The sequence below is a fragment of the Ostrea edulis genome, chromosome 3, assembly GCF_947568905.1.
Source record: "Ostrea edulis chromosome 3, xbOstEdul1.1, whole genome shotgun sequence".
Lineage (NCBI taxonomy): Eukaryota > Metazoa > Mollusca > Bivalvia > Ostreida > Ostreidae > Ostrea > Ostrea edulis.
In genome coordinates, this window is record NC_079166.1 from 33,514,898 (window position 1) to 33,528,534 (window position 13,637).

Genomic DNA, 13,637 nt, shown 5'->3' on the forward strand with positions numbered 1-13,637 from the left:
GACTGTCGCGGAGGATCAACGGAATGTGACTCTGATAATCCTGATGTAAACTCTATTTCAAACCCACAACTGTCATCTGACTGTGCAAGTTATTCGCCCTCTCTTACAAGTACTGGTAATTATATGAGTATTTTATGCCTTAATGTATGTGGTTTAAAACCTAAACTTCTCTGCCCAGAATTTCTAGACTTCATAGAAAAATACGAAATTATCTGTTTAGTTGAATCAAAAACTGATAGTACAGATATTTTAGACATTCCAAATTTTGATTGTTACACAAAGCATAGACACGAGTTATCACGCTTTAAATCTGGCGGGATTGTGGTATACTGTAAAACATCTTTAAGCGCTATATTTTGGATTCATTTTACCATATGTATTTTGGTTATCTCTGTCATTTGATTACTCAAACAATAGAAATGTCAGAAAACTCTTACTTGGTGTAACATATATTCCACCAGAAAGCTCTAAATATGTTTCACGCACTGTGTTTGATGAAATTGAATTGGGTATTAACCGATTCTCCAATGATCATGATCTAGTAGCACTTATTGGTGACTTTAATGGTCGAACAGCAGATAAATGTGATATGTTGGAGGATGATTTAGAGGATGTATTATGTTGTCCTGAAAATGACTTGACAATAAACGATTTTTCAATGTAAATATGTACAGAGTGTCAATGGACAAGGACACAAATAATTTTGGTAAGAAACTACTTGATTTATGTAAACATATGAATTTATACATTATGAATGGTCGAGTCGGAAGTGACCGTCTCGTAGGACATACTACTTGTAAAAACACAAGTGTAGTAGATTATTGTATTGGGAATTTAATTTTTTTTTCAATTGTAGATAAATTTTTTGTTCAACCCTTTTCATCAATTTTATCCGATGTTCATAACCCTATATCTGTTTGTTTGAACATTGATTGTAAGTACTCAGAATCAATACATAACGAAGAAACAGGAAATGATACAAATCCTGATTTGCCTAATAAATGGAGGGATGAGAAAGCAAGCTTATTTAGAGAAAAAATTTTATGAAAATATTGATTATGTAAATGAATTATGTACTATGTTTGACGAAACACATGTGTCTGACATAACCAGTGATTTTATTGATAATGCTGTCGATAAACTATGTACTCTTTTTTTAGACTGTGCGAAGTATACTTTTGGTGTCAAAGAAAATAGAAAAAGGAATGTTAACAAAAGATTTAAGAAACCATGGTTTACTTGTGAATGTTTAAATGCAAGGCACTGTTATAGAAAAGCCAAAAGATTGTATAGAATTTATGGAAACGAAATTTTTAAAATAAACCTTCTTGAGAAAGAAAAAAAGAATATAAGAAAACTATGAAAAAAGCTGTAAACAAACACAAGTTTAATACTAAAAAAAGGTTGAGTGAATTGAAAAAATCATGTCCAAAAGAATACTGGAAAATATTGAATGGTAAAAAAACTAAAAAAAACTGTTGATAAAATTAGCATAGATGAACTTTTTAACTTTTTTAAAGAATTGAATGAGGAAGATGAATCAGTTGTACCAGATTTTTTGTTTTGTGAAAATGATTTGAATATGTTATTCCATATTGAATCAAATACTTTTATTAATTCACCTATTACTGAAGGTGAAATATTACAATGTATAAAATCATTGAAGCGTAACAAATCATCAGGTTGTGACCATATTGTTAATGAATACATCAAATCAACGTGTGATTTTTTGCTGCCTTTTTATGTGAAATTGTTTAATACTGTTTTTGAACCAGGTATTTTTCCTAGTGATTGGTTGTGCGGGGAGATAATCCCTATTTACAAAAACAAAGGAGACGAATCACTGACTGCTAATTATAGACCCATTACTCTCGTATAATGTCTTAGTAAATTATTTACATAAATAATCAATGATAGATTAAACACTTATGCAGACGAAGTAGAATTAATTTTATGTAACCAAGCTGGTTTTAGAAAGAATTTTTCTACAAACGACCATATATTTTCATTATATGTTTTACAATACTTGTTCAAAGGCACTGGGAAAAAATTATTTTGCGCGTTCGTTGATTTCGAAAAAGCTTTTGAATGGGTGTGGTGGATTGGTCTCTGGAATAAACGTTTGATGAGCAATGTTGATGGTAAATGTTTTAGAATAATGAACAACATGTATAAAGGTATTAAAGCAAAGATTAGATTGAATAATAATTTTTCTGACGAATTTCCCTGCCAATTGGGAGTCCGACAAGGGGAAAATTTGTCACCTTTTATATTTTCCATTTAGTTGAATGACCTTGAAAAATTTTTGTTAACAAGAGGTGCTGTAGGACTTCCGCTTGTGGAAGAGAGACTTGAAAATGAAATTCAAATCTATGTCAAGTTACCTTTGTTACTCTATGCGGATGATACAATTATTTTATCACAAACTGAAAAAGATTTGCAATATAAACTTGATATTTTTATTACTATTGTGACAAATGGCGTCTAAAGGTTAATGTAGAAAAGACAAAAATAATGGTTTTTGGCAAAAGAAATGCATCATGCTACAATTTCTTATATGACGGTAAAACTATTGAAATTGTTGATGAATTCAAGTATCTTGGTATATTTTTTAATAAACATGGTTCATTTACCAATAATATAATATAATATATCAATATGATAAAGCAACTAGAGGAATGTTTGATGTGCTAAAAAATGTAAGCAAAATAACTTATCAATCAAATGTCAACTTGACCTTTTAGACAGAATTATACAACCGATTTTATTGTATGGTTGTGAAATTTGGGGGTTTTCAAACACTTCCATAATTGAAAAAATTACATACTCGATACTGTAAATACATACTTAAATTAAATCAAAATACTCCGAATTTTTTTTATTTATGGAGAACTTGGAAGATATCCTTTGTCTATAAATATTAAAACAAGAATAATCAAATTTTGGTCAAAAATTATTTTATCAGACAATAGAAAAATTACAAAAATATGTATTCACTTATATGTAAAGATAATAATAACCCTTCGATAAAATGCATTAGAAACATTTTAAATGAGTGTGGATTGTCATATGTATGGGAAAATGAAGCTTTTTTTTAAAACACAGATTGGTTAAATGCAAAGGTATTACAAACACTGAAGGATCAGAGTATACAGAAATGGAATGAACTTTTATGCAATTTGTCAAAAGCAATTAATTATTCCATCTTTAAAAATGAACCAAATTTTTAATTTTATTCAGATGAACTTCCTAAAAATAAAAGAGAAATACTTTGTAGATTTAGAGCATCAAATTTTAGATTACCTGTAGAGACAGGACGATGGTTAAACATTCCAAGAAATAAAAGAGTATGCACTTTATGTAATAATAATGATTTGGCTGATGAGTTCCATTATTTATTTATATGTACTGATGAAACTATTAAGAAATCAAGATTGGAAAGCTTAGATAGATATTATACAAATAGAACAGACAGATATAAATTTAAACAGCTTCTTAATTGTAAAAATATTATTGTACTTAAAAGATTATGCAAATTTTTAATGGTTATAAGAGAGAGGGTATGTCCTCCATGTTAACTGCATGCTATGTACAATATTGTATTATATATTACGAATTGCTTCTCTACAATACACATGTTGTATCTATTTGAGAATAAATAATTTTGTTGTTGTTGCGTTTTTCACTCCTCCGGTCGATAATTTCCCACCTGGCCAGTCGGTCAGTCATTTTTCACACCTGGCCGATCTTGATCACTCTTCTGGCCAAATGTTCTCGTCTTTAGAAAGTGGCCGGTGTCATAAGGGTAAATTACACATGTCTGTTAACAAATGTTCTTTAAAAAGTGGCCGTTGTCCGGTTTTCAGGGGTGGCCGGTTCTGTAAGAATTTCTTTGCAAGGAAATGTTAAGATTTCTGCCGGGACTTTGAAAATCGGCCGATATTCAGGGAGAACCAGTTTTCTGAGAAGTTTCACTGTATTCCATAGGCGAAAATGATAATCGTTTTTCACACAGGTCTCCCTATAATTTTCTTTGGACGATCAAGTGTCCTTCAAGTGATATGTTGTTATGTTTTCCATTTCAGTTTGTTTTCCGGCAAAATGACTTAGATTAGAAATCCCCAAAAAATGAAAGTGAGGTTATAGAATTCCTTATTCTGGAGTAATTAACAAATAATGCAAAAAGATAATTACAAACAGTGATACGTTCTAAAATGGCGTTTCTGTCTTCATGACAGGAACATGAATCTGAAAATCTGATGAATACATGTACTCTAAGGAAATTCGAGGTACTACTTCATTTTGATGCACTACTTTCTTGACCTACCGACTCTGAAAGTATACGAAACCAAAACCAACATCACTTATAGCATACCCATTGCAACATACAAACAGTCCTAGCCATATATCATACTGAAAGTGTGCATCGCTCTCGTTCAATTCATAAAGATTACACTGCTGAAAACAGAACTGTAAATTCTCATGATATTGGATTCTTGCAAATTAAGCAACGATTGTGAAAGCTTTTGTTCAACAACATATACGAATACGTTTGCGTACAAACTATTGTATTTTCATGTTGATATCAGACGGGCGAGTTTCGATTTCTGCAGAAGAAGGAGATGAGAACAAAGCAAGAGATGATGCCAGTGACGACGCCGAGTAACGCAATGATGATGGAGTATGGAACGTCGAGACGGTAGCTCTCTTGGTATGGTTGAAGTTCTGTAGATGACATCTCAAGTAACAAAGTGAAAGCGTTTTTTATATTCACGTTAGCAGCAATCATTCGACCAACAAGTGTAGCTTCAGATGCCACTGAAAGGTGAAGTGCATTATACTAGTATATTAGTAAGCTTACCAGAAATGTTCAATCGACAGTCTATCTAAATATTTATTTACACTCAATTATCATAGTGTATTCGTGCTCCTTCTCATCAGTCCTATCTATAGTACAGAATCTGTAATCATTTACTCTATATTGCTACAACTTTAATTCTGCATATTATATGTCTATTATATTTAGTTCCATTTACAATACGTGTATTCAAGAAAGATTTGTTCTCACACAAAATCAATGGAGACAATCATACCTCCGACGAATACCAGGATCCCACTTGTCACGATCTGGGAAGAAGTTGGAAGGGCGGACATGTTAACCAGCAGTAATTTAATGAAACCAGCACCGCATACGATAAGGGCAAAGCAAGCTTCAAGCTGGATTTCTAGGGTGTGAGCTATAAAATATCATGAATTAGTCAAATCAATTATCGAAATATTGTTTCCTTGAATAGATGAACAAGAGACCCACAGGCCTTTTCCCTCGTTACCTGAGTAGCAGTTTAAAATATCACAATCCCCAAGGGCTATGGAATCTAAAATAATTTTCTTGTTCTCTATGCCCCCGATAGTGCCCATACTGATGAAACAATTTACATGATATATGAAATAAAGCAACATGACTATTTTGGACCCTCAGTAGAATCAAAACCTTGGGTTTGCGAAATTCTCAATTTTGGTACAAGTTCCTTTCTGTGTTTAATTTTTTTTTAATACAGTATATGCAAAATTAAAGAAGTCTTTTAAATGATAAAGACAATATTCCCTATAATACATTTGACCTTACCCTGGAACCAAAATCCCTACCCCTGGGATCATGAAATTCATAATTGTTGCGGTAGTAGAGAAGATTTTTGACCGATTTTGCCCCACCCTTAAGGTCCCAGGGGTGCAGGAGTCCTGAAGTTTACAATTGATGTCCTCCTTGACCTATATCAAAGAAAAGAATGGGAATAGTAGTTATCAAGAAGTTAAACATGTTCAATGCTCAGTTTTGCATTTAGCTTTTTTTTTTACATAGATGAAGAGTTTTGAAAATTGGTCTATTTTTGGCAGCTTTTGCCCCACTCATAAGGCCCCAGAGGTGCAGGAGTCCTGAAATTTAAAATTTATATCCCCCTTTCCCAAATATGCTTTATACCAAATTTGAAAAGAATCGGAATAGTAGTTATCAAGAAAAAATTAAAAATATTCATTTGTAAAAATCACTATAATTTAGCCCCACCCTGGTACCAACACCCCTACCCCTGGGATCATGAAATTTATTATTTTGTCAGAGATATCTGCTGTTTTACGTCACTAAAAGAACGTATTAATCCTATACAACATTTCCTCAATAACGCCTGGATATAGAAGTACCATTAACTTCAGGCGCATGTAGCTGAAACAGGAAAGGGATTATCCTTTGAACACCTCCTTTGTGCCTCCATATCAGTATACACATAATATAAAAAACAGGGTCTACATATATGTACTTGTCACTCTCTCAGTTTCAACAAACTACCAAAAAAAAAAAGGCGGAACCTCTCCATGTATCGGTATTTACATTCTATTAAGATCGGGCCACGCCTTCCTATGCCTTAGTATCCACAGTATGAATATACACACGCACCTACCCATTTTCAATATGCAAAGCTTGTCAAGGACAGATCTCTCTTAGCTGCAGATATGTACATATATGTAGCTCTCTGGGGGAATATATATAAAGTATATCAAGCATAAGCCACGCCTAGCCATACCTCAGTATAGAAAGTATGTATCAAGTATAAGCCACGCCTAGCCATGCCTCAGTATAAAATGTCTGTTCAGAAGATTACGAAGACTTTTCTGCAGTAAGGTTTAAAAACATCTAAACTGTAGTGAGTAAGTTGATAAGTATAGAATAATGGCATATATGACAGTACACTCTCTACATAGTGAAAAAGGCATCCTAAAACTTTCTCCAGAGAGCTACAGATCAGCAACTAGGCCATTTGTGCCCATTCCCCAGTATACTCAATCTGTCCAGGACCGGCCACGTTTATATTCCTATGCCACACCTACTCATATCTCAGTATAGAACGTTTATCAAGATTAAGCCACGACTACTCATACCTCAGTATAGAAAGTTTATCAAGATTAAGCCACGCCTACTCATACCTCAGTATAGAAAGTTTATCAAGATTAAGCCATGCCTACTCATACCTCAGTATAGAAAGTTTATCAAGATTAAGCCACGCCTACTCATACATAAGCCATGCCTCAGTAGAGAAAGTATATATCAAGAATAAGCCACGCCTAGCCATGCCTCAGTATAAAGAGTCTGTCCAGGAGGTGACGATGGCTTTACTGCATTAAGCTAACTATTCAATCTGATGCTTTTAATATAAAGGAATGCAATTTTATTGTTGTTAAATAATTAATTTTCGTGGGCTATACAGGTCAAATCATCCTAGAATAAACTAAGGTACAATATACATAGAGAATACCGGTATAGCAACTCTACAAGTAGTGAAATATGTCCCCGCGAATATGATTTTTCAAGTCACAAAAATATGCAATGTTACTCTTATTAAGATAAAAACAGCTTACGCATTTTTGCCAGTTGTTTAGACGAGTGATCTTCTTTGGAAGAAGACAGCGATTCAGTCTCGCAAATACTGGAGGCAAAACACGTCGTATAATAGAATATACTGAGGGCCGCTTCCATCTGAAATATAAAGAGATAGCTGATTAGATAGCAAAGCTTATCATTAAGAAGGAATTACACACCTAGGGGAACTGTTATGAGTTGAAAGTATTAGGTAATGATAATCCTATGGTTATCAAAAATGAAATATTGTTTTGATGATCTAACGAAAAATTCCAATTTTGTTTTAAATCAACAGAATAGATATAAATCAACAAGAGACTCCTGGACCACAACGCTCACACGAGTCTCCTTGGCTGTACTTAATCTTTAATCCCATGGCAAATTATGACCTCAACCTAAGCCCATGGGATTATGATTTTACCAAATGGCAATCCACGGAACATGGGGATGGGTCAATATCAATGTAACTACATGGTATTTTTGTTCTGGAGAAGAATTCTTTAAAGATCCCATATTTTGTATATAGATTCATTTACCTATGGGAAGACGTTTCATTTCATACCTTGCGGTTTGACCTTGGAGTTTGACCAAAATTTCAAAACCTTACCCAAAACTTTAACCTTGCTGATAACTTTTGAATGGTGAGTAATACAGGACTCGCTCTCATATTTCATGCATGTGTATGTGCATTTCGTTGGTACTAAAGATTTCGTTACCTTGAATTTTGACCTACTGGTACTTGAAGAAAACCTACATGCATCCTAGGTAATATCTTATATACTATTTGAGGTAGGGCTTCACATTTTGTAGATAGGTTACTGATAGCAATGATTTTATATGATGTCATAATGTTTTATCTTGTGACCTTGACTTTGGCTCTTGACCCAAATTAAAAAACTTCAACCTTGTTCTTACCTTTTAAATGATGAATGGTACATATGTAAATGTGTAATATCCTTCATATATCTGGTATGCATTCCTTTTGACAAAACATTTCTTTTGGTACAAAAGTTTTTGACCTTTTAACATTGACCCTGAATTTTGTCCTACTTTTAAGAAAAGTTATGTTTGGCAATGTTTCCTGAACTGTTCAAGATACAGATTTCATATTTTATATATCGATTCCAAATGACAAGACCTTGCATTTCATAAAAGATTTTTGAACTTGTGACCTTGTATCATGTCATGACACTTTGAAGTTAGGTGGGACCACAATATGGGGTCAACAATTTTACGGGAATAAAGATTGAAAAAAAAACCCATTTAAATATCACAACAGCTATAAAATAGCAAGGCCAATGTGACTCATGTAAATGACTGTGTTTTGAATAAAGATCTATTCAGGTGTATCGTTATTGAGTCTTTTGTTTCCTTTTAGTAAAATAAAAGATACACTGTATCACCAGGTGGCGGGCGATTATATGTTATGATTTACGAAAAACTTCGGCATATGGTGATTAACTGCGGGTCTACGTCATAAAATAATGAACTTAATTATATATATATATATATACATGTATATCAAAAGCCGTCATTGGTATTCAATTGTTCTATTAAATCAAATTATGGTAATTACATAGTTGTATTCAATCACGATTTTGATGAATAACATGATATTTTTTCTGCGAATTTAAAATCCTTTCGGTATACGGTATTTGTTAAATCATACATGTACTATTAATTTTCGCGTTGAAAGAGACAATTTACCTTTATGATTTCTTTGTTTCACGCCTTATTCTATTCAGTTTTACAATATTCATACCGTACGTTTTCAAACCAACACTCATATAATCGACGGCAACTTATAACGTCTTATGATATTTATACCTGTCCACGTAATAAAGGAATCTATTTCATCCAAACGGATATTTCTTTCTTTTGAACAAAGAAGGTCTTTGTTCGGTAAAATCTGTTCTTTGAATGAACTGAAAACTAATTCGATATAACGTTGAATTCGTTTGAGCGAATAAAAGGTGTTAAGTTTTCCAAACAAAGAAATAATTCGTCCGAATTTATCTGACTTTATTCGAATGTACATCTGTATCTTAAAATTTGTTTCAATAAAAATAACTCGTCCAAACGAAAAATTTAGCTTAGTGTGAGGGTGTTGGCCATCAGTCCAATTTCGACGTTTTGCGAAGTGCCAAGTATATATATATATTTTTTTTGAAAGCGTCTTGTGCCGAACACTTAACACAAATTGAAATTTTATGTCATAGTATGTTTATTTCAGATAGTGTTAACATTTTCTTCCATTTATATTCAGATATACGGCATATGTAATACCTTGGGTCAAATGCTGTCAGACGTGTTTCATGCTATACACTGAGTGTTTGTAGGCCGTTCTTGACACACTGATTTTGACTAGGGAATACTCCGTTTACATGATCAAGATATAGGGCTCACGGTGGGTGTTACCGGTCAACAGGGGATGCTTGCTCCTCCTAGGCACCTGATCCTACATCTAGTATATCCAGGGGCCCGTGTTTGCCCAACTCCGTATTTTGTCTTCCTTATCGGAGTTATGAGATTGATGATCACTGTTCGTTATCTTCACCTTTCACGATAACAAATAATTGTGGAAGAAGCTTAAATTACCCCCTGTGGATAGAGCTCGTTAATCATATAAAAAACCAGCCACCCTGGTGTAACCATGGCTATCGTCCACAATGAAAAGGTCAGGCCAACCATCACCAAGGCCAGAACAGACGGTTTGTAAGTCATTGTTGTCTAGCTGAAAGGAAAATAACACATGCAAGTTTTATCTTTGTACACAGTTGAGAGAGAGAGAGAGAGAGAGAGAGAGAGAGAGAGAGCTTGAGCTTTGGAGAATTACCATACCTCGTTACTACGTACAAGGATTATCATTTTGTCATTTCAGTTTTGAGTATACACGTCATACTAACAGACATGTACGTTACTACGGTACTAATCCAAAACTGATTCAAAATGGAAATGAAGCTGAACAGTGAATGCTTTTTTCGCATTGGTAATCACGTTTATTGATAAAGTACTAGAAGTTTCAGAAAGATACAACGTCCCTTTTCAACAAGGAATTAAACTAAGTTAGGGCCCATCTAGTGATCTAACGACTGACTGTCAATGTCCACGGCTGGTCCAAGATAGAGTTCTGAGTTTGATATATTGTATCGTTGTTAATGTTCTTTTTAGTTATTCTATGCACCTGCATACATGTATTCCATCAAGATTGTATAACAATTTAGAACATAGACTGGTCGTAAGTTCGTAAGTCGCAGAAGGTTGTCAAATAATCTAGTGCACATTGTGTTGTTTTCCAAGTATGCAGGGAAACCAAAAAAAGAAAGAAAAAAAAATTACAAGGATGCCCGTCCAGCATTACATAAAAATATCATTATACATGTACCTCACGCGACTGTCGTGTTCGACTTGCAACAAATCATCGTGTTCCCATCACAATGTACATGTGTACATTCTGAGACGTTGACGGTGTTACCGTTAGGGCGAGCTCAGCTACATATAAATGAGCGCATCCAGGATTTTCCCCCGCAATTTCGGTTGTATTTCTATAGCCTTGCTTTTTTGGTACATGTATAATAAACAATTTATTGCATGCTAGTGAGGGAGATATGTTGCCTTCGGGGAATATGAGTTTCTTGGGTGAATATATCTTTATATCTCCCTTACTATCATTCAATAAATGTAGAATGTTAATAAAAGCGCTAAATGTCGCAACGAATGCTTTTGCGTAAATTCACAAAGCGCGAGTTGCTTAACCCTTCAGACCGCCAGGACAATTGTATATACCAATGCTTTGCTAAACATAATGGATAATCTCATTTGTTGTTTTAATTTTATCTTTCTTTGAGCTTTGGAGTTCATTATCAATTGAAAATGTACATGTATATATAATTTTCAATAAGTATTAAAGGTTTTAAAACTATAGCATTTCGTCTTTGATATAGGTGAATATTATTTTTATATGACGATGATACCGCGAGCAAAATTATGGATTTGCCCATATCTGCTCTTGAATATAAACCTGCGCACTTCTAATTCATTGGACGGAAAACCCGTGAAAATAAGGATTTCTGTTTGTAGAGCAATGGCATGGCGACCGCAGATCACGGAGGGGAATTCACAAGATTTAATTACGATTTACAATAAAATGACCGCATTGTAACGATTTCGATACGAACTATTTTAGCGAAAATATTACGTCCACAGACATTGCGCAATAAATTTATCATAATCATATTCAAATTCTATATATATAATTATAATCTTACCAGCTTCTTTGTGAATCACCTACAGAAACACAGGGCACTGATGTTAAAATCTATATTTAGACTCGCGTGCCCTGTGTATGTTATTGTAAACAAGTAGTTACAAGACGATGCAGACAGTATCAGTCAGACAATGTTGAAGTATACAATAAACAAAGTAGGAATTGTTATTTTTAAAATCACTCATTTGGTTGATTATATATATGCCCACATCCACATCAATAGAAACTAGTCCATATCTCACAACGTGTATCAGGCATATTCTTTACATGAAAACATAACAGTCTTATTTTACAAATCAAGCCGGATTTCTGATGATGTCAGAATAGATCATTATGGTTGGTTTGATAACATACGTTATTTGTCATCATCCAAACTTATTTTTGCTGGGGGTACACCAAGGCTGCATTTTGAGACCAGTGATGTTCATTATCTAAGTCATTGATTTCAGGGAGGAATGTTAGCATTCGGTAAATTATATACTGATTACAACTTCAAAAAAAAAAAAAAAAAAAAAAAAAAGAAGAGAAATTCTCGTGTTCCACCGCCATTCGTTTATGCATGTTTAAAACATTTTTGTTACGCAATCCTTAGTCTTTTTAGGCTTTTATATAGAAGAAAGTCCACTTGTAGTGAAAAGGTTACCTGCAGGTGTCCAATAAGTTGACAATTGCTGTCCATTATTTTTAAGAATGGACAGATACTGTCCGTTCTTAAAAATAATGGACAGTAATTGTCAACTTATTGGACAGTGCCAGGTACACCCAATAACTTATTAAACATCTACAGGTAGGCTGAAAATAAGAGAGAGATAATACATTTGTCAAAGAGATACACATTTAATTTTAAATTCCCTACAAGTAAGAATCAACACAGATATCCGAAAAATCACTGAAACACTTAAAAACGAATACAATATTTCCCTTTAGTAGAATTCTCTGCTTCAACTCGGAAGATTCACATTTTTTAAATTCCATTGGCCATTACTATATCGCATCAAAACTTAAATTTGAAAGACATATTTCCATACTGTATTTGAATTTCGCTGGATTCAGAGGCACATTCCGAAATTTCTTCACAACGCTTTTCTATGTTTTCTTTATTAGCATATCCTAATTCTGAATTATTATTTTCGCTTTCATGAATAATTTCATTTCACGAGATAGGTGTATTTGGGTTCTTTTAGCTGGCGTTAGTTATTTCCTCATCCAAATATTCGAAAACACAATGCTTTTTAGATCAAAATTTGGCTCCATAACTTTCTCACCCTCCATATCCAGAGTTTTTGCAATACTTTCACTAAAATCCTTAAATTTTGACTGTGCAATGAAAATTGTCTCCCCATTAGAGGAAGACATGTTGATATGACTCAGTACTATAGAAAGAGTGAATATAAAACCTGCAGTACAAGACTACTTACCTGACACTTTCCAATAAGTGAACAAAAGAAACAGAATTCTACGCAAGACTGGTTATATTGTCAGACTATTCAAAATAGCTTTATTCATAATTATCATTGTCAATGGGTTTGCCTGAGACTGTCCATTCTTAGAACAAAAGATGTAATGTTTTAAGTAGGATATAAGCCTGAAACTGTCCATTCTGTGAGAGAAAGAACTACGGGCCTCGATCAGTTCTTTCTCTCACAGAATGGACAGTTTCAGGCTTACATGTATATCCTTTACGTATATTGTGTACTGAATTTATCATATATTAATATATCGATCAGTAGTACAAAATTTAACATTGACATTTTTATTGTCTTCTTTAATTTTGATATACATGTATTTACAAATTGTAATGACAGACTCTTCCTTATGAACGCTCTGAAATTGTGAACAAAGCGCTTGTGAACACAAACCTTTTTGATGACTTATTACGTCCATTAGTTTAGTATTGAATTAGTACATTTGATTTAACGGCTGGGAATTCCGACAGATGACAGTGTAAGAAAACAAACT

At 33.6% G+C, this 13,637-nt stretch overlaps 1 protein-coding gene across 1 annotated transcript; it reads right to left on the reverse strand.

The window, feature by feature from the left end:
* Window positions 1–2,940: 2,940 nt before the first annotated feature.
* On the reverse strand, window positions 2,941–12,175 carry LOC125674239 (uncharacterized). The gene is made up of 5 exons (XM_048911353.2): window positions 11,680–12,175; window positions 10,010–10,145; window positions 7,411–7,528; window positions 5,094–5,237; window positions 2,941–4,818 (listed from the first exon to the last, which is right to left on the reverse strand). The coding sequence occupies exons 2-5, from the start codon at window positions 10,133–10,135 to the stop codon at window positions 4,586–4,588; spliced, it is 621 nt and encodes a 206-aa protein (XP_048767310.2). The 5' UTR covers window positions 10,136–10,145; window positions 11,680–12,175; the 3' UTR covers window positions 2,941–4,585.
* Between the last annotated feature and the right edge of the window lie 1,462 nt (window positions 12,176–13,637).